The sequence below is a fragment of the Saccostrea echinata genome, unplaced genomic scaffold (genome assembly GCF_033153115.1).
Source record: "Saccostrea echinata isolate AGI-Se365-2 ecotype Australia unplaced genomic scaffold, CSIRO_AGI_Sech_v1 ptg000014l, whole genome shotgun sequence".
NCBI classification, from domain to species: Eukaryota; Metazoa; Mollusca; class Bivalvia; order Ostreida; family Ostreidae; genus Saccostrea; species Saccostrea echinata.
The window spans coordinates 20,335,477-20,358,818 of NW_026889763.1; the positions used below are offsets into that span (position 1 = coordinate 20,335,477).

Sequence of the window (23,342 nt, forward strand, 5' to 3'; positions counted from 1 at the left end):
AAAAATCTTGCTTTGATCAATATCTTAAAATTGATATATTTTTAAGTCGATAATACTTATAGCAATTAACCAATTAAATAAAAGAAGGTGCCTTAAATTATGCAAAAAACGTCTGAATACAAATCAAAATATGTATATTAATAAGGAGTTATAACACTTTATATGTTGATAAGACAATGAAATATAAGAATATACAAGTTATAACACAACAAGTGTAGAGACCTTTACGCTTCCGTAAAATACCGACATCAACAGATCAACACAACTACCTGAAAAGTAATAATTGTCATTAGATGTTTCATTTTTCCGGCATATTTTACATGAATTTCCTAAGCAATCGGCTACTTTTATGTGATATTTTTAAACCTGTCAGAACTTTACAAAAAAAAAAAATTCTAATATCATAAACTTATCTTCATTTATAGGCATATTTAGAACTGTGACTTTTAGGTTCTTTGGGCCGGGTGTAAGATATTAACTTTATGAATCTTAATTAAACTTAATTTCACGAGTAAGGTCTGCATTGCGTATTGCATTAAACTGCGATATTTTAACTGTTTTGCGATCTGTATTGCAATATTTTTAATAAAACTTATTAAAAATGCAGAATATATACAAAAGTATGATAAATGAAGCAAAAGTTCTTGTAGATTTAATTACAGTTATGCAAATGTACTGACACAATAACTTTCGCCTCACTGTTTGGCACGATCGCAAAAGTCTCTGAAATCTTCGAATTTTTTATGTTATTACAGAAATCCCGAGTCTATAAGCAATTTATCGGTATATTGCCACTGATAAAAACCTATCGCAATACGTCTTTTTTTTTTTTTTTTTTTTTGGTCAACGAACCCGAAGTACACTGAAATATTGGTATTAATGCGCAGCTCTACCTGTATTTATTATAGAAGAATATATTGTAATCCTGAACAACACGCATTAATAGTTTACTTACCTACTTACTTACTATATGTATCTATCTCAGAGACATTTTTTTCTCTCTTTCCAGGAATTAGCTGTGAAGCCTGTCGAGTGTGAATTATTTTTTGACATGACAGAATAAAAAAATGCATCGTTCTCGATTCAGAAGGAGCCGATGTAACGCCTGTAAGGTAAGGCACAGACGGGGTTCTGAATCAAAATGAGGTACGGAAAGGGTACCTTCATAACGTAGATAGAAGACATTCACTTGAACGGATTTTTTTTTTTTTTTTTAGCTCTCTCTGTCTTTATTTAAAATATCAAAGATTTTTCTATAGTAAACATTGTAAACCAAAGATTTATGACCTCCAGTTCTTACATATGAAATTACACCCATTAAATAAAAATTGGGTGTTACATACCTATATACTTAATCACTGAAAATACTTTTAAGCTTTTACTGTTTTTCAAGAAATTGTGTTTGAAATAAAAAGAAAACTGTAATAAAAGTTAAGGGAGTTGCAAGATCATGAAGATTGGGTCTGCTCATGTTCAAACGCCGAATATGGATGTTTCATTAATATATGGCGAGGCCCATCTATCCCTCAGGTTTATTACGTCATTTAGACAATTTACAAAAAATTCTATAAATTGAGAGGGGGGGGGGGGGGGGGAGAGAAGAGAGAGAGTTGCTCTTTCCATGCTAATTTAGTCACATACACATATATAAAAAATATATTTGGAATCAATCATTAAATCCCCAATCTTATTCTGTTGTTCTTGTTGAACATGATCAACAAAATAGACGACAAGAAATGCATTTCATGCATCTGAAAAGAAGCATATATTCTCTTATATTATACTTTCATGTAAATTAGGTGAATCTGATTCGTCGAGAAACATTTGTTAAAAACACTGTTACCCGCTGAAAAATGAAGCCACGCCCTGTTGCATAGCAACGGTCAATGTTCAATGTTACACTCAACTACATGCAGTATTTATATAATACGACATACCGGTAGACAAGAAATACATGTATAAATATTAATTGATTTAAAAAGCATACATGTATATATACTTGTATAATTATATCGTCTTTGCAAATGTATTGCATCTCATTATGTAAATAGTATAATATTATTAATAACATCTCATTACATAAATAGTATTGCATTATAAGGAACATCTCATTACGTAAATATAGTATTGTATTATAAGGAACATCTCATTACGTAAATAGTATTGTATCATAAGGAACATCTCATTACGTAAATAGTATTGTATCATAAGGAACATCTCATTACGTAAATAGTATTGTATTATACTGAACATCTCATTACGTAAATAGTATTGTATCATAAGGAACATCTCATTACGTAAATAGTATTGTATCATAAGGAACATCTCATTACGTAAATAGTATTGTATCATAAGGAACATCTCATTACTTAAACAGTATTGTATTATACTGAACATCTCAATACGTAAATAGTATTGTATTAAAAGTAACGTCTCATTACGTAAATAGTATTGTATTATACTGAACATCTCATTACGTAAATAGTATTGTATCATAAGGAACATCTCATTACGTAAATAGTATTGTATTAAAAGTAACATCTCATTACGTAAATAGTATTGTATTATACTGAACATCTCATTACGTAAATAGTATTGTATTAAAAGTAACATCTCATTACGTAAATAGTATTGTATTAAAAGTAACATCTCAATACGTAAATAGTATTGTATTAAAAGTAACGTCTCATTACGTAAATAGTATTGTATTATACTGAACATCTCATTACGTAAATAGTATTGTATCATAAGGAACATCTCATTACGTAAATAGTATTGTATTAAAAGTAACATCTCATTACGTAAATAGTATTGTATTATACTGAACATCTCATTACGTAAATAGTATTGTATCATAAGGAACATCTCATTACGTAAATTGTATTGTATCATAAGGAACATCTCAATACGTAAATAGTATTGTATCATAAGGAACATCTCATTACGTAAATAGTATTGTATCATGAGGAACATCTCATTACGTAAATAGTATTGTATCATAAGGAACATCTCATTACGTAAATAGTATTGCATTATAAGGAACATCTCATTACGTAAATTTTAGTATTGTATGATAAAGAAAATCTCATTACATAAATAGTATTATATTATACTGAAACATCTCATTACGTAAATAGTATTGTATAAAATGGAATATCTCATTACGTTAATAGTATTGCATGTATTATACTGAACATCTCATTACGTAAATAGTATTGTATTATACTGAACATCTCAATACGTAAATAGTATTGTATTAAAAGTAACATCTCATTACGTAAATAGTATTGTATAATAAGGAACATCTCATTACTTAAATAGTATTGTATTATACTGAACATCTCAATACGTAAATAGTATTGTATTATACTGAACATCTCAATACGTAAATAGTATTGTATTAAAAGTAACATCTCATTACGTAAATAGTATTGTATAATAAGGAACATCTCATTACTTAAATAGTATTGTATTATACTGAACATCTCAATACGTAAATAGTATTGTATTATACTGAACATCTCAATACGTAAATAGTATTGTATTAAAATGAACATATGAAGAAGAGTAGAACGCTCTTGTGTTTTCATTTACGATAAACTTATATAACTGGTTATTATTATTATTAATTCGTTCATATAGTGTCCAGCATCATACTTTGGTTATTTAAATCATTAAATATCTGTTGTTGATAAAAAATGGATTTTACCTTCACATCCCATAGTAAATGCAAGAGTTATCATTCTTTGTTGAGATAGCTCTCATAATTGATTTAAAGTCACTACTTTTTATTCTTTTTTTGTAATATTTTTTACTTTATAATCTTAACCCGTCTATGCGTAAAAGTTCGAGGTTTATGTTCTCTAAATATGTGTGTGAAAAAAAACGAGGTATCCTTTGTATGGTTACAAAATACATACAGTTCTACCTGTTGTCAAACTTCTTCGTCATGTTCACTTGAATATAATTATTTATGCCAGTTGTTTACCTGAAATCTATAATTTTCAAAAACCTTCCTCTTTGAATGAAAATAAATTTTATACTGATCTGAAGAAAGATATATAAAGAAAATGCTTCCTTATTTCACGCAGAAAGTTAAAATAGATATTTTAAGAGACATTTTTTGTTTTAGAATTGTTTGAAAGAAAATTGTGGCGTATGTACACATTGCCGAGACAAGGCTAAGTTTGGTGGGCCTAATATACTTAAACAATGCTGCATGAATAAAAGGTAAGTAGAAGGGGGGGGGGGTGATATGTTCAGGAACATATATACAGTTAATAAAGAACTTCAGTATCTAAACAAATATAGAAACCAGCTATACAAATAAATGTACTAACAAACATAAATTTGAAAAATAAAGTAGCATAGTAAAGTTACGCCGTGGTACAACGTGTGACATCTTTATATGTATATATTGTGGTAAATGTCAGTCTGTCTCCAGTTTAATACCGTCCTTTGTTTCTTCAGATGCTTGAATCCGAATCCAGTTCCGGCAGCCAGCTTTTTTCCGGTGTGTATACTATTCCTTTCTAGCATTTTCATGAAATGAAAGTAAATCAGTTACATGAGTGATTTAGTCACTTCAACAAATTGATAAATGTCTACCTCGAAAGCAAATCTTCTCAGAATAGCACGATTAAAGGTATATTCAATAAAAGCACCTTGCAGCTTTTTCATAAAATATCCATTTTGCAATCTGATCTGATAATTAAGACATTGAACAACATTTCAAAATGTGTTTTATTTACCAATCTCCCATGTTGAAATATATTTCTGCTAGTGCACTAATTCTTTTCAATGATATGATTTATCGCCACTAGTGACAAATCAGTATTTCTTCCCTAACAAAAATTTACTATAGTTAGCAATAGTTTACAATAGTTAACTATATATAGTTTACTATAGTTAACTATAGTAAATACTTAGACAATTTGATTTACAATGAAACTTTACTCCAGGACTTTTTGTTTGAGATTTCAAAGCTTAAAATCTCATAAAGAACTAAGTACGTTACGTATTATTCGAAGGCCCACGATTTTTCGTATTTTGATATACACGTTTGCAAAAATATAACTACTATGTACACGTAGAAGAAGATTGAAAGTTTTGATATATGCATAACAAAATTTCGCAAGTACGTTGATTAGAGGTATTCACAGGATTTAAACATCCGTTCTTTCCGGAAATTGCTATTTTTTCCACTATTTTTACAACAAATTCCCAAAATTGAAGTAGTGCACATCCCTCGAGCAAAAAAAAACATATATATTTGAAAATAATTTGATAAAAGACAAGCAAAAATAATGGTAAGAATTTGCTCGAGGAATGTGCAGTATGTTAATTTTGACATTTCATGACTATTTCTATGACTATGACTAAGTTAGTCGAGAGGCGAGTTCTTATCTAGGAGCAATAATAATGGTGTATTTCGTGTAATAATGTTAAAGAAATAAATTTATCATTGATTGGCCATAGTTATATTGCTCATACAAATATATTTGTTATGAAAATAGCATAAAAACTAAAAAAAAAATGTTTTATAGAAATGACAATTTACGATATTTTTTTTTTATACAACTAAGCCTTACACTTGATAAATGTTGCCAGCAAGAAGGGAAGAGATCAATTTAATATACTAAAGCAATAAAATAAAAATGTTCAGCAGACAAATGAAATCACTAAAAGTATTATTGCAGAAAAGAAAATGCTTAAATCCTAGCCTTTATTTTATCTTGCTACTGAAACGGTATAGTTGAAGTCTGCATGTATGTAAATAAATTACGCAATAAACTCAAAGATGACGTCACAATAGGTCCCCTTGCAACATTTTTTTGGAGGGGGGGGGGGGGGGTAAATTCCCAATCTTTTGGATGCTGTTGGTCAGGACTGATCAGATTAATTAATATTCTGAAGTCTTGTATTTTCAGTCATTTATACAAGTGCACGGTTGATGTTTAATATATTGTTAGATTTTATAATACACGCACAATATAAGCGTGTTGCATCTGCATATTGTAGACATTGCCGTTAATATTATGCAAAACCATATAAAAACAAAGGCTCATATTTCACCTAGTAAAGGAGCCACAGAGCATTTGATAGGCATTTTCGCCTACTCTACTAGTGATTTCTTAAATTCATTGTTTAACCAAAATTTTGTCATACAATCTTAGTTTATACATGCGTAAATCCATACCACACAATAATGATATTTCAATATTAATAGTTTCCTCATATGATAAATATGAAAATTATCCAGTTTGTATGGAGTATATAGTAAATATTGAGGTATCCACCTAAAGATGACAAACTCAGTTGCCAAAGACTTCCCATAACCAGAAAAAAAAACAACTTTTGAATGATTTTATTTGGATATGACAGAATTTGAGTATTGAACAAATTAAATGATTGTCATTTGACATACTTGCAACTACGAAAATATAACGCTCGTCCTCAAATCATATACATAGTTTGATCTTGAATTGAATAGGTATATCTATAAATAGAATCAGGTGATTTCCTTTTAAATTCTTGAGTCAGCTGTGTCGTCGGAGAGGCAGTTATGGCTCTTTATTTTTTACCCGTATATTCTACTTAAGATCATTCCACATATACCAGAGATGTAATTTCTTATCTGTCGAAGATCCAGTGAAGTTAAAAGAAGACTGGAATGAGAAAGCGACAGAAAGGTCCAAAAAGGAATTTCGGACAAAAAAAATTAATAAAAAGCTGTATCGGATGATGGGTTCACTTTTCACAATGTTACCTGTCTAGAAAATTCTTTCACCCATTACGGCAGTGTAAGTGTATCACACAATCTAATCTAAGTACTGTGGAACAAAATTATCTGTCAGTGTGGACAAATCTGAAAACAAGTTATTTATCAGGCACGAAGAATCAGGGACGCAGGGCCCCTTCCCACTTTTTTTCCGAACTTTGAAAATATGTTCATTGAAAGACTAACCCCCGCCCCCCTCTATTTGCTGTAGCATAGGTAAAGTTTAGGAATTTAGTGTACTGGGGGAAAATTGGTTGTGAAAAAAAATGAAAAAAAAAGTTTGAACCTACATGGGGCCTCGGTTTTTAGGTCTCACCCGAAAGACCCGCAACTTTCACTTCAAAGTGCCGAGCGCTTGACGAAGGAACAGTTGCTACCTATTTTTATCGACTTAGGTCGGTCGCGGCCGTGATTTGAACACACGACCTTCCGATCACGGCGCGAGAGATCTACCTGAAATGGATTGAAAAGCAGGCGTAAGTGCCTATAATCATTCTCTCCATAGGTTGGGTATCAAAGGCTCACAATACTTACTTAAAGATAGGCTGTCATATTGAGCGAAACTTCAAGCAACAAAGTCGAAACTTCAAGCAACAGTAGTTATTTATAATTATATTTACGTATTAAAAAAAAAAGATCGTAAAAGCGTTCATCAAAAAAAAGTAAATGTTTATACATGGTTATTTTTATTTCATTTATTTATTTATTTATTCATTTTTTTTATTCATTATTATTATTTTTTTTTTTTTTTGAGAAGCTATACTAACTTGGTGAAAAAAGCCTCAGTAAGTTGCTAAAGAAAATTCGATAGAAGGTTGCCCATGCCAACTATCCAAGAGAAGTGCTACAGCTTGTTGGGGGGGGGGGGGGTACTTGATTCGTGCATTTAAGAAGGACCATCTGGTGACATATAAAATTATAAATCGAATGACAGTACTTTTCAGGGGGTTTTTTTGGGGTTTTTTTTTGTTTTTGTTTTGTTTTTGTTTTTTTTTTTTTTTTTTTTTTTGTTTTTTTTTGGAAACTTTTTCAGATGACAAGACAGAAACGTTTAAAACACATTTTGTTTAAATATATTCGTGAATGACGTCGCGAGAATGTTATCTATTAATTAAAATTTCAAATACTTTTCGAAAATATCTTTGATGCTTTCTCAAAACCTTTTATAGGGAATCTGACATTTATAAAATAGTGTTAAAAGTTTTAATGCAATCTTAAAAACAAACCAAGTAATTCGCATAAAAAATAATCTAGCTTTTAAAAATCAAACTCTTGCTTGAATTAGAATAATCGGATACTTATAATAAACGTACTATTAAATATACGTTACGCATTTCCCTCTCTCTCTCTCTCTCTCTCTCTCTCTCTCTCTCTCTCTCTCTCTCTCTCGTTTTAAAATATTAATTAATCTTTTTTTTGTACGTATATTGTCGGACCCAAAAACCAAACTGTTTGTCTCACTCTGGGGCCTTATTTAACCGTTCGATGGGTCAACAAAACACATTTTGCCCGAGAACCTAGTCAATAAATGTTTTGTTATACCTTTGTATCTTGTGCAGGCTTCCATGATGTAAATTTACTTAAATCACACTGCGGTTAAAATTGGTCAATTTCGTCACTGTCGAACACCAACGATTGCAAATGAAATTTAGCTGATCCCGCCCACAATTTTAACGTAAGCGGTCCAATTTCTCATCGACAGGTCAAATATCTTACTCCGCGGCCAAACTTCGATTTTTTTATGACCGCTCAGTACAACATTAGGAATGTGTATAGATTTATATAGAAACCAATTTTTAAAGGTATATATAACAAAATTTTGTGTTGTACTCTGGAAATCTTCAGAATAAACTCTGAAATATTGTAGGACGCAAATGTCAAAAGCGATTTGTGCATATGTGTATAAATGATAGAGGCTGTGTACGAATAATTAAAATTCTGTATCAGACAAGGGCGGTCTGTGAGAAAATGGATTATCTGTAAAAATCTAAACAGAAACTTTGAGTTGCTAAAGTCATGGAAAAAGAAAGGCGCTTCACAGTTGCTGATCTTGTAAATGCATAGTTACGCGGTAAAATAAAAAAGAAATAAAACATGGACAAACAAAATTAAATTATACTGGTACGATTGTTAGCAATATAAAATAAAATTGAAGGAGAAACGTTTTTAATAAGTGGCTATTGGACCAAACTGTGTGAAATGTAAAGGGAGATTTTTTTTTTTTTAAAAACACCATGACGCAATGTTTTTCGACATTATAACATTATGACATTATAACGTAGCTCCAGGGATACCAAACATGTTGATTTTAAAAATTAAGTAAATTGATTTCTGTTAAATCGGATGGAATGAAACTTCACATACCAACAAAATAATTATTTTATATAAGAAAATGTGTTCTTTTTTTAATATTTCTTGAAAGTAATATAACGAACTTTCCAACAACCCTCGTATTTGCGTAGTGTCGCTAGGTTGACGTCATAAAGTCATAGTGTTATTTTCCAAAGAAACTATCTATATTCAGATAGCGTTGTAGGAAAATTGAGGTGAGATAATTACAAAAATTAAGCTGAATTAAAAAGAGGACATCTTAGGCATGTTTCAAAAATATCTTCATCAGATTTGGGGACAGGGCCGATTTTGGTCCATAACGTACTTTCTTCTTTAATATAAATGATGTAAAATTTGGGAATAATGTGTAAATATACAAGTAATGTTTCCTTTTGTATGTAGAGAAGATAAAATACCCGTATAACAGTCTGAAATCCATAGTAAAAATATTTTGATTCTCTGTAGTAAAAGCTTTTATTTACTATAGTAAAAACGTTGATACTATAGTTAACTACGAGATAGTAAATTATAGTTAACTGTAGTATATTTTTGTTGGGGTAAGTACATAACTGAAATATTATAAAGTTACGAGTTTACTTTTAAAGAATTAAATGCTTTCTTTTAATAGTACGGGAATTAATGTTTCAGCTGTTTTAGAAAAATGCATTGCGTATTTATTTTATTTATTTTTATATATTAATTTATTCATTTATTTTTTTTTTCTATACTAGTAGCTGCAACCGGTAATTCCGTACTAGAAAAAAAAAAGACATTTCATTGTATACATTTACGTCTATATAATAGGTTTAAGTATGATACATATTATAAAATTGAATGTACATAACTGGTAGTTTCATCAACTGAAAAAGCAGAATGCATAAGAAATCTATAGGTGCTTGAAAAACTGATTCTCTCTAGCTTACCAGCGTTAACTTAATGACGAAAGAAGAAATAAAGGTGAAAATCTTCACTGGATCCAAATATAGTAGTTTTTATCAGAGGGGTCAACTCGTTACTAGAATCCTGGTTACTACTGGAGTTAAATACGAGCTGCAAGTGGTTACAAGCGTAAGAGGATATTGTTTTAAATTTCCCTTGTCAATCAACATTTTTTTTGCACTGAATTGAAGCACGTTCATTGGTTTAAATATGGCATGTGACTACCGGACAAATTTCTCAGTCCGGCATGTGAAAATTTGTATTGAGCAGTATGACCCACGCCTACAGTAACCATTTCAAAACCTTGGTCATCAGTTATCGTGTATAAAGCTTCCATTTTATGTCAAATGATGCTGAAAATAAATCACTAGCAGGATTGCCAACTTATTGACTGTGGACATGAATATATCAGATTGGTCATTTTTTTTAGACGACTCTGTTTCGCTTTGCCATGAGATAAATCACCTCAATATATTTTTGTAGACAGTCAGTAACAAAACTAGTAAATTGTCATGGTTTAATTTGTAATGTGTTTGATTTAATTTAAAGATATGATTGGTTGGTATATAAAAAGAATTAAAATAACTTATTCTAGAAATATCTCAAACATTTTGACATATATAGGTTAACGATTTATAAATAGTTATTATTCTTGAGGATTTGGTCAAAACCTCGGGCCATTTGCGGTAAAATAAAATAAAACGTAAGGTGGCGATATAAAAAGATGTATATTATCCAACCTTTAGGTGCCTGCGCTTCCAGCTGAACATAACATTTGATTATTTTTTTTTAATTGACAAAGAGAAAAAAAAAATCTGAAACGTCTGAATTAGTAAGAGTGCACGGTCATGTTCTCTTCAATTTTGGCGTCCAGTAAAGTCTTTCGATAGAAACATGCGTCTTTCATTGCGGTCGATACTCCACCAGACATTAACATTCACTATATGTGGCGATATTTGCTCATTTGATTATTGAATCATATATTAACATAAGTACATTGTATCAACATTTTTTGAGGGGTGTGTTGGTGTGGGGGATGGTGGGTCTGGGGTCAACACGATGATTTAACCACCTTTGAACCACAACATGCATCTTACTCTTCGGATACAGTGATTATTGTATTCCTCGGTTAGCTTAATCATTGTATTGACCTCAAGATTAACTATAACTTTATAATGTTCACGTACACCCGATTTGTTCTACATTGGATCAAAGATATATTTGCTATTAAATTTGTTACCGGTATGTTATTTTTGTCGTCCACAAATTCTGCGTCTCTTACTGCGTTTGGCTAAGATTTCAAAAAGTATATTAGACAACCAATGATGAGGTTATTGAGTTTGTATCATTTGATAATCAAATCATGAAATACAACGCTCATTGCAAGTCCCCCCCCCCCCCCCCCCAGTATGAGGACTAAGCACACCTTGAAAAACAGTTTTCAGTTCGCTTTTCGGACTTGGGGATTATTACACTCTTTGGAAAGCTATATTCTTGCGTTGACCTCAAGGTTAGCAGTACTAGTAATTGTTTCATTTTGCATCGGTATAAAAAAACTTCAAAAGTTTCCAGAGTCAGCAAAAACCTGGTTCCCCGAGCTGAGCGTTTGCCCTCGTCTTCAAAATAGATGTGAACCTATTGGCTAAGAATAAGAATCGAGCCAATAGTCTATAAACTAGTTAAACCTTGTATATGCATTTGAATTGATGTCTGAATTATTTACAATTTTCTTTTTCAAGCAAAACAAGCAGCCGCCTAAGCCTAAACTCCTCCCGAAATCCAAACTGCCAGAGTCTTATGTTCTCCTTAGAAACATTTGTGACGAGAGAGTGTTATCTAGGTTCAGGAACACATCCCTAAAAAACGAAACGAGCCTTGAAAACACAACCAGCGAAAGTTTGGGTGATTCAGCAACAGATCAAAAGTTATGGCGATCGCAAAGGAAGCGAAAGGCGAATGTTCTTTATATGAAATCTGATGAATACGTGCCAACACTGAAATCCCGGAAAAGGGAGTCTGTGATTAAAGAAGATCTTCTAGAAGGTGTTGATATTGATAAATTAATGGAGTACTTGGAACTTCAAAATGAAACAGACAGAGAGTCTTTATTTGTGAAAAAACAAAGTCGATGTGAAATATTCTCCAAAACAAGATATTCTAGACCACAGACTGCAAAAACAAAGAGGAAGAAATTAAGGCCTTTTGAACATTTGCGGTCTTCTAGTGTCGTCATGAGTGAACTGTGTCTCAGCCCGCCACTTCTGACACCACATGACTCAGAGATTGGTAGTTTGAAAAATACACACGATCACGGTCCTCCAGTACTAGAGCCGTGCAAAAATGAAAAAGAAACATTCAGAGTGAGTTTTTCTGGTCGATATTGTAAAATTAATGATCCCTATTCGCAGGAATTTTATACAGACTTTACAAAGATTCCAAATGTGAGGTACAAACCACTACAGAAGAAGAAACAGAGAGAACAAGACAAACAGTCTGAAAGTGAATTAGATAAAACCCATAAAGTACGAGAAATAGGAGACATGAAAGAATCCACGAGTTGTGCTTTAAAGTCGACAGGGCAGCTAAAGAGGGTAGATAGTAAGGCGGTTAAAAAGGACGTCATGGCAACGTCACTGGACAAAATGATGGAGAAAGCTGAGATAGATACCCAGAACAGCAAACCCGAGAACAGGATACCCGTGTATCAGAACCAGATCATGGAAACTGTTAAAGAACTGGCCAAGGAAAAGAAGTTCGTCAAGTTTTTCCAGCTGAATGTTGGAGATAAGCTGATTTTTATTCCAACTGACGGTACCACTGTTATCCCGAAAGCGTACGTTATGAACAAAACGCCAGAGGCGACGAATGTTTCCAAAGCAACCCACACAAAAAGCCAGCTAACTGGTCAAGGAACAATTCCGTTAACTGAGCATAACACGACGACCCAATCATCAAATCGAGCCGATCTTAGTTTAGTTACAGAGGAGCCCTCGGAAAATGGTGACGACGGATCGCTGCCAAAAATTACTAGCGTGTTCAGTCTCTCGTCAAACGCCGATAAGGACAGTACGGACAACGAAATTCCAGCTGATCTTCAGTTAAACTCTGCATCTAATATAAAGGTTCAGATTGATAACACCAATAAGACAACTGAATTGCCGTTTGAAAACACCGCTTCAAGAAAATTAAAAAGCCTTCTAAACCTTGACATGACTAAACAAACAAAAATAACTAAACAAACACCAGAGACAGACACAAAACAACTGCAGAGCTTGCTCAAACATACGGTATCAACAATTTTTGACAATCGGCATACAGCAATGAATAACAGCATTTCTTTGAAAGGAGAGACGAGAGAAATGCCGAATGCAAAAGGTGCCGCTGATTCGCTGAAAATCTTAATAGATAAGTCAGGTATTCATTATTACAAAACAGTTGACACTCCTACTGATGGATCATCATTTGAACAGAATTCTGCGGCGTTAAAGAAAATGGTCTTGCCAAACTTTGGAAAATTGGAACCTCTTGAAAAAGTTACTAGTAAAGCATTGAACGAAACTGTGACTTTATCTAACATGCCATTACTTGTACAAAAACAAACCCCTCCCCAGGCCCCACCTCCCAAGGCTGTTCTCCAAGATCTGCCACTTAAACATGTTCTCGAGGATCCGCCACCTAAACATGTTCTCCAGGATCTGCCACCTAAAACTGTTCTCCAAGATCCGCCACTTAAGCCTGTTCTGCAGGATCAGCTACCTGAAAGTATTCTTGTTCTTCAGGATCCAAAACCTAAACATGTTCTTCAAGATCCGCCACCTAACTCTCGCCAGGTACCACAACCAATTGCTCCTCAAGTTCCACAACCGAAATTAATTCTCATTCCACAGTCAAATTCATCAAATTCATCCCCAAGAGCTGCAGTGTTTGTAACCTCTACGCTAGCAAACACAAGGTTACAGAGTCTTTTATCGAATTCTAAAGTACAGTTTCTTAATAGCAAACCAAAGACATTTGTGAAAAGTGCTGAAGTAAGAGTCAAGAAACCTGCCACTCAGATGATAGACAACACGGGATTTTCTACTGGGGAAGTCTCTAGATCACCAGCAAAGCCACTCTTTCTTTTCCCGAATAGATCAAATTTGGATTATCAAGCCATTCCTCGCAGTACCACAAGTCAGGTCGTAACCAATTTACAGAGTCTTGTAGCTCAATCGTCTCAAGGATTTATTCCACTGAGTACCCCAGTCTCTAGAACCGGTGTTTGGTCCAGACCTAAAGTGCAAAAAGCCAATGTAAACAGCACATGCACAGTGACGTCTTCTGTGCAGAAAACTGTGAAATCCATATCACAAGACACATCTACTAACAAATTACTAACCAGCAAAACAACTGCGTTCGAGCAAATAAAGACATCCGAAAATAAAAGTGACAAGACACAAAGCATTTCACAAGATAATAAACAACATCTCGGGACAAGCGGCCAAGAATGGGTCAGAGTAAAATCGGAGCCAGGAGACAAACACGAGTTTGAAGCCACCATACTAACAGAGATAAAGAAAGAGAGAAGTGATAGCGAAACCGAAAGTGAAACTGAAACGACTGGCAAGGATGATGAGGTCACTCCTGAAGGTAGAACTCGAAGAAAGAAACATCGAATAGAATACACTTTTATGCATGTGCAAGCAGAAGAGACAGATACGAAAGAGCGCATCCGCCGACTGAGAGAAAAGCTGCGCGAGCAACAGGAAGAGTGTGAGAGTCTCAAAAAGACTTTAATGAATGATGACAACGAGACAACGTGACATCACAAAATGAAATTGAACATGACTAAATTGTTTAATCCTTTCGTCTGTTGTTTTTTTCTTATGATGATCATTTAAATGAAAAAAAAAAAAAACGTTTTATGTACAAAAGTTAAATATATTTGAAACATTTTTTTTTATCGAATTTCACTTCAGCAAACTCAAGCGAAGGACTGTCATGATATTTCTTATGAAAGTTCGCATGGCGCTCTTAGAGTATTGTCTGTAAAGTTATATCTTGTTCTTCTTAACAAGAAGCACAGGGTCCCTTCACAAGAGAACATTATTCAAAGTTCAATTAAAAAATGCTTATTTAATACATTTACTTCTTGGATCATATAGAATATAAAAGAATTTGTTCCAGAATGTTTGTTTTACTTATGTTGTAACGTTCAAGCATTTAGGCCTATATGTTTTTAATTTTTATGCCCCCGTATCGAAGATTTGGGGGTACATAGTTTTTGCCCTGTCCGTCCGTCTGTCTGTTTATCTGTTTGCCTGTTTGTCCGCAAAAACTTTAACATTGCCCATAACTTTTGATTGGTTGGAGCTATGGCTTTCATATCTCACATGTGTATTTCTTGTGACAGGACCTTTCTTTGGGTATCATCATATTTGACTTTGACCTTGGAGTTTGACCCACAAAATTTTACCCAAATTTAACCTTGGTCATAACTTTTGAACAGTTGGTGCTAGGGCTTTCATACTTCACATGTGCAATCCTTGTGACAAGACCTTCCTTTGGATACCAACAACTTTGACCTTAACCTAGGAGTTTGACCTACTTTTGAAAAACTTTAACCTTGACCTTAACTTTTGAACGGTTGGTGGGAGGGCTTTCATACTTCACATGTGTGATCTTTGTGACAAGTTCTTCTTTCGGATACCAACAACTTTGACCTTTTGACCTTGGAGTTTGACCTACTTTTGATAAACTTTAAACTTGACCATATCTTTTGAATGATTGGTGCTAGGGCTTTCATATTTCACATGTGTATTTCTTGTGAGAAGGCCTTTCCTTGGGCACCATTAATTTTTACCTTGACCATGATGTTTGACTTCTCCTTGAAAATTTTTTAACCTTTTCCATATCTTTTTAATGGTTGCTGCTAGGGCTTTCATATTTCACAGGTATATTCCTCTGGACAAGAACTTACTTTGGGTACCAACATATTTGTTTTGCCTTTGAGAAAGTTTAATCTTCGCTATAAGTTGCCATATGGGGGCATCAGTGTTTCACAAACACATCTTGTTTACTATAATTCTTGAAAAGTAAGGTAATAAAACTGCAGGACATTTGTATGGTGTATCTTAAGGGTTTAGAGACCTTAAAAAGAGGGGACAACATGTGACATAAGAACCGAATATGTTGTGTTCTTTGCTTCGAATGAGGCCTCAAAGACATTGCTATGTATGATATCGATGAAACGCATCTAACTATTGTAATGTAGGTAATTTTAGCCAAATCCTGAAAAAATTGTATCGTTTGAAATATTAAATATTTTTTAAAATTTTATTATGAATGCACTTTCTAAAGAAATATCTATAACATTTTTGGTATTCCAGTCCATTTTCTCCCTTTCTTGTCATGGCTTCTTTCATCGTTTTTAAGGTGGTCAAAAATCTTTCACATTTTCTTGGCCTGGTCCTGTACATGTGCAGTAAGGTTTTGAAATTTCGATAAAAAATTTGGCTCAAGAATTTAAACTCTGTCTACAATTTTAGAGATAACTCGATAATGATTAATTGATTGTTGTTGGGAGAATTTTTCTCTCATATAGAGACGTCACCATATACTGGTGAAGGGCTTCAAATTTAGATCTTTATTCGGCACTCAGGGCCATAGAGCAGTGAGGAATCTTTATCATGCCAATGCCTACCTAGACACAGGGCATCGGTTATTAGCTCACCTGAGCTGAAAGCTAAAGTGAGCTTTTCTGATCACCCAATTTTATACATTTTCAACGTCTTCTCCAGAGTTGGTACAAAGCATCTCTTCGTAAAAGGACTAAATTGTGAAAATGAAGGGCCCCCTTCTAAGGGGAGATAATCAAGAAAAGGCAAAAATAGGGTTGGGTCATTAAAAAATCTTCTCAAGAACCACCAGGTCATAAAAGCTGAAACTTTGGCAGTGTAGATTCAAAATTGTTCAAATCATGGTCCCCGGGGGAAGGGAGGGCCCACAATAGGGGATGAAAATTTTACATTGAAATATTTAGTGAAAATCTTTAACAAATCTTCTTCTTAAGAACCATTGGTCCAGTAAATCTGAAACTTACATTGAAGCGTCTTAATTTATTGTAGATTCTAAATTGCTCAGGTCATGGCCCCAAAGGGTTGGATGGGGCCACAATAGGGGATCAAACTTTTATATTGAAATGTAAAGGAGAAATCTTTAAAAATCTTTTTCCTCATATTAATGTGGAAGCATCTCTGGTAGTGAAGATAATTCATTTTTAGCTCACCTGAGCCGAAGGCTAAAGTGAGCTTTTCTGATCAAAATTTGTCCGCTGTCTGTCGTCCTCGTGGTTGTTGTTGCTGTTTTCGTTGTAAACTTTTCACATTTTCAATTCTTCTCAAGAACCACTAAGGAATTTCAACCAAACGTACTACAAGGTATCCTTGGGTAAAGGGGATTCAAGGTTATTCAAATGAAGGGCCACACCTTCTTCCAACGGGAGATAATTACTAATTTGTAAAATATTAATGGCATCATTTAAAAATCTCAAGAACAAAATATGAAACTTATGTGAACGCATCCTCAGGTAGTGAAAATCCAAAGTTTTACATGGGAAAACAAATGAAAAGTCTTTTAAAATCTACTTCTCAAGAAAAGCAAATCCATGATTGGTCATATTGATATGGAAGCATCCTCAGATAGTGTGGAATCAATTTTGTTCAAATCATGACCCCCGGAGGTAGTGTAGGGCCTCAGTTGGCGATCAAACTTTTATTCAGGATTACATGAGGAAAAATCTTTGAAAAAAATCTTCTTAAGAACAACTAAGCCATGATTGGTCATATTTATATGGAGGCATCTTCAGGTAGTGTGGAATAAAGTTTCTTAAGATCATGAACCCCCCCCCCCCCCCCCCGCAGGGCTGGGACCGCAATGGGCGATCAAAGTTTTGCATTGGAAAACAGAAAAAAATCTTTAAAAAATCTTCTTCTCAAGAACAGCAAAGTAATGATTAGTCATATGTATATGGTAGCATCTTCAGTAGTGTAGAATCAACTTTGTTTAAATCATGATCCCCGGGGGTAGGGTTGGACCATAATGAGCGATCGAAGTTTTACATAGGAAACAATCTTTAAAAATCTTCTTCTCAAGAACAGCAAAGCCATGATTGGTCATAATAATATGAAAGCATCTTTACTTACTTTGTATTCAAATTTGTTCAATCATCCCCCCCCCCCCCCCAGGAGTATAGAGGGGCCATAACAGGGGATCATAGTTATACAAAGGAATATAAAGGATATATCAATAAAAAATTCTTTTTAAGAACAGCAAAGCCATTATATGTCATATTAATTCAAAATCACTCTTAGGAAGTGTAGGTTTGTTCAAATCACCCCCCCCCTTCCTTCGAACCACTTTTATATTTAAAATATTCAATAGCCAAAATGCTCAGGTGAGCGATGTGGCCCCACGGCCTCCTGTTCAAATTACTGCCTTTTTAAAAGGGTGGGCCAGAAAAGACATTCAAAATTTCACAAAGGAATACATGTATATTGATAAAAAGAACCTGATGCAGAACACCAGCGTCAAAATCTGTAGCTCTCCACTGGCAAGTGGTGGCGTCTCCATATGAGTGAAAAAATCTCGAGAGGGACGTTAAACAATTAACAAACAAAAACAAAACCAGAGCCAAAGTGACTCAGGTGGGTATTCTTGCCCATGGGTCTATTATTAACTACAACTGCAATTCACTACTTACCTCCCCTGAACCGAAGCTAGAAAATGACTAATTGTAAATCTTGTGTGTAAAACTTTTGTAATACAGACCATATCTCAAGAATCCTCGGCCAATTTTTATTAAATTTGTCACTGTTCGAGTACCTTCGGCTAAGGACCTTTTTCATTAAAGAAAAAGATCTGACCCTTGGATAAGGGGAATTATGAAAAAGGTGAAGATAACTATATTGATCAATCTAAAAAAATACAATACAAATCTGTGAACAGAGCATAAGACACGGACACCCGGACATGGATATTCCAGATCTAGAATCATGCAGATGCCATGGAGTAGTAAGCATTTCCTGTCGACCGGTCACACCCGCCGTGGGCCCTATGTATTAAACAGGTAAAAAAGACTATTCCTTAGTCAAATTTTGTATAATAACAAAGGCCTAGCAATTGGTATGATTATTGATTGATTATTGTTGTTTTACGCCGAGTCGGCAATATTTCAGCCATATTTCGGCGGTCAATTGGTATGAAATACGTCAACCAAAGTACAACCAAATAATAGGTTATATTTGCTTACGAGATCATTATAAGTATCTTATAATTTACGAAATGTTGACTTTAAGCGAGGCTGTTGAAATCCCTGTAACACCAACTTTTATGTCAGTAGCCTCCCTCGTTTTAAAATGAAATGTATGGAGATAACGAGCAGTATTCAAGCTCAAAAGTCCATTAAACAATACAATTTTGGAGCAGAGCAAACACGGACCTCTAAAATATCAGAGAAGGGATCAGGTGCTATGGAGGAGTGAGCATCCCCTGCCGACCGGTCACACCCGCCGTGTGCTCCTTGCATTGTCAGGATCGAAAAATAACGGAAAATCCGTCGACAATTCAATGTGTAAATAATGGGCTAACAATCAGTATGAAAAACGTCAGTCATCATTTTACTCAATGATAAATTGTATTTGCTGAAAAGGTCATTGTATCGACCATAGAACTTACGAAAAGACGACTTTAAACGACACTGCTAATATTCTTGTTTCATCAACTTGTTAGTCAATAACTTATCTTGGTTTCGAAAGTGTTCATACGAAGAAAATGTTCTTGCATATCGAATCAACCGAGAGATATAAACTTGTATGCATGTGCTGAAGGTATATTGCTTCATAAGTAAAGGAAGTTGACAATTGAAAAGTTAAAGTCATCACGTTTATCATAAAGCTTGGTTGTTAGATTACCATTAACGTCTTTTTCTTGTAAAATATCCAAATATAAAACAGATGTGTCAGACTCTGTGGTGTCTTTCATTTCAAGCTCACCTGGATATATCGTATCGACGTAAGAATGGAAATAACCATTGTTAATTGACGATACGTCGTCGATTTATTTAAATGTCGAGTTGAAGGCCACAGCAAATCCGAATGTTTTTAACAAGACAATTTTGCAACTGACCAACGACAACGTAAGTACATTCATGAGTTCCAGTTTTATTGAAAAAGCAGCTGTGAATTATTTCAAACAGCCTGGACTTTAATTCATCATGGGGAATGGTGTATATAAATTTGAAAAGTCGGAAGTTTTTATGTTGGTGATTTGGTAAAATTTTGTGGTTTCAAATTTTCAAAAAGTTCCTTGGAATTTTTAAGTATCCACATCTGATTTACACCACTTCCCGAATATATTGTTGCACAGTACTTTTGAAGTTTCTCCTTCACTACTTATAATATTTAAGTGAGGAGTAAAGAAAGAGGCTTAATAGATGATTGATTGATTGTATGTTTACGTCCCATTCGAGCATAATACCGGTGAAGGACTTCAAATTTAGACCTATACTTGGCACTCACGCCATTGAGCAGTGATCTTTTGAGGGATCTTTATCGTGCCAACGCCTACCGTGACACCTCGGTTTTTAAGGTCTCATCCGAAGGACACGCAACTTTCACTTCAACGTGCCGAGCGCTTGGCGAAGGAACAGTTGCTACATGTACCTATTTTTTTTTTTTTTTTTTATCAACTTAGGTCAGTCACGACCGAGATACGAACTCACGACCTTCCGATCTCGGAGAGAGCTCTCTACAGGCTTGATAGAACATTTACTGGAACCCGCTATGTATCTTTGTTTGTAAGGATTTTTATGAAGTTTTGGAATCCAATTAAGATATGTTAATTTAAATTCCTGTTGGTTGTCGGGAATATTAAAAAATATTCAAAACTGACATAGATTTTGAAGAATTTCTTCCTTAGAAAGGGAGTTATGGGTATAAATTGGATTACCACTAATCTGGTTCCAGTTAAAAATTGAAAATGCCATAATTCCGTCAAAAATCACTGAAACGTGGCACCAACGTCATCGTCACAGTTGCTTGGAACCCCCCCCCCCCCCCCTCTGTTCCTCTCTTACGACAGATAAGACGTTTTGTGGTGAAAAAATTCACAACTGCACAGCAACCTGTTGCTGCCTTTTTTAGCTCTTCTGAGCCAAAGGTTTTCAATCGTCAACTTCCCTTACTTATGCAGCAATATACCTTCATCACCTGCATACGGGGTATATATCTCTCAGTTGATTCGGTACGCAAGAGCATGCTCTACGTATGTACAATTTCTAAAACGAGGTAAATTATTGACAAATAAGTTGATGAAACAAGAATATCAGCTGTCTCGTTTAAAGTCATCATTTTGTAAGTTCTATGGTCGATACAATGACCTTGTCAGCAAATACAATTTGTCATTGAGTCAAATGCTGACTGACGTTTTTCATACTAATTGTTAGGCCATTATTTACACACTGAATTGTCGACGGATTTTCACGTTATTTCCCGATCATGACAAGGAGCACACGGCGGGTGTGACCGGTCGGCAGGGGATGCTCACTCCTCCATGGCACCTGATCCCACCTCTGATGTTTGGAGGTCCGTGTTTGCTCTGCTCCTATTTTGTATTGTTTTATGGAGTTTTGAGCTTGAATACTGTTCGTTATCTCCATATATTTCATTCAAAGAGCAAATGCTATGGCCAAGTGCGTAAACTTTTTAGAATATGGGCCATAACTCAAGAACCCCTTGGTCAATTATTGTCAAATTTGTCACAGGGTATCCTTGGCCCAAGGGCTCCCGTTTTTACAAAAACTAGGGTTGTGACCCTTAAGCAAGGGGAGATAATTAGGTAAATAAAAACAAAAGTACTGGTTGCTAAAAAATCTTCTCAAGAACCACTGGGCAGATTAACAGCAAACTTACACAAAAGGATGAGGATATGTTGAAGATTAAAAATTGTTCAAGGCATCACTCTGGGCAGAGGGCGTGGTCTCAAGGTCACTTCAAAAATTACATTTTATTAAAACGTTGATATTTTGCTTACTATAAGGACTAGGATCATCAAATCTTGTCAGTTGATGCATCTCATGACGTCATATCATGTTGACTCAAAAGTAGGCCACGATGACCCACTTTGTAAAATTTGCAGCCATTCTTTTTCAAATTGATTTAGAGGCATTTTTTGAACAATTTAAGGCCTATAATCATCAAACTTTGTAAGTTGGTGCATCTTGGGTCCTCGTAGAACGTCAACTAAAAATTAGGTGTCCTTAACCTACTTTTTGAATTTTATGGCTAATATTTTTCAAAACATTTAAGGTCATTAACTCAAATACTGAGAGGTTTAAAATCATTAAATCTTGTAAGACGATGCATCTTTTTTTTTTATTCGGCATTTCAACATTCAGATAACAGTGTATATATACATATAAACATTGTGGATTTTTATTAAACATTCACTCACTGATTCTTTCTTCTCACTCTTTCCATTACAGTATCACCTACATATATAATATTAAAAAAAAATGTTTGTTTTTTTTTTTTTTTCAAATTACAATGTTTACTATCGTTATAAAAAAAAATAACAAAGTAAAAACTGCAAAGTTTCTTTATAATTGTTTTATATAGCTGATTATTTTTCAAATAGATAGTACAAAGATAACCATCTCTTTTTAAACTGGATGTCCTCCATATTTATTGCAAACAAATATTTTTCAAAAGTATAGTATTTACATATTACATTTTTAATTTCGTTAAATATCAAAGGTTTAAAATGATGCTTCTTGGGGCCATAAAACATATTTATTAATAAGTAGGTCACAGTGACATTTGATTTCAAAGCGTTTTAGAGGCATATTTCGGAATTTTAAGGCCTATGATCATAAAACTTTGTAAGTTGATGTATCTTGGGTCGTCAGAGTAGGTCGACTAAAATGAAGGTCACCCTGACATCCTTTTCAATTTATATGGCTATATTTAAATATTTTGGGTACTAATTGACTTAGAATCATCAAACTTTATCAGTTGATGTATCTTGGGTCTTCACAGAACGTCAACTAAAAAGTAGGTCACCTTGACCTACTTTTGAAATCTTATGGCTTCAATTAAATATCCCAGGAACTAATTGGCTTAGAATTATCAAACTTTGTCAGTTGATGCATCTTTGGTTTTCGGAGTACAACAACTGAAAAGTAGGTCACCGTGACCTACTTTTGAAATTTTATGGCAATATTTAAATATTTTCGGGTACTATTTGGCTAAGAATC

At 34.1% G+C, this 23,342-nt stretch overlaps 2 protein-coding genes across 2 annotated transcripts in view; one reads left to right on the top strand and one right to left on the bottom strand.

The window, feature by feature from the left end:
• Nucleotides 1-23,342, bottom strand: part of LOC133186914 (uncharacterized) — a 492,852-nt gene that overhangs the window by 450,561 nt on the left and 18,949 nt on the right. The window lies entirely within an intron of this gene.
• LOC133186909 (uncharacterized) lies at nt 1,036-15,219 on the top strand. Its single transcript, XM_061322292.1, has 4 exons — nt 1,036-1,112; nt 4,133-4,230; nt 4,471-4,513; nt 11,791-15,219. The coding sequence occupies exons 1-4, from the start codon at nt 1,068-1,070 to the stop codon at nt 14,851-14,853; spliced, it is 3,249 nt and encodes a 1,082-aa protein (XP_061178276.1). The 5' UTR covers nt 1,036-1,067; the 3' UTR covers nt 14,854-15,219.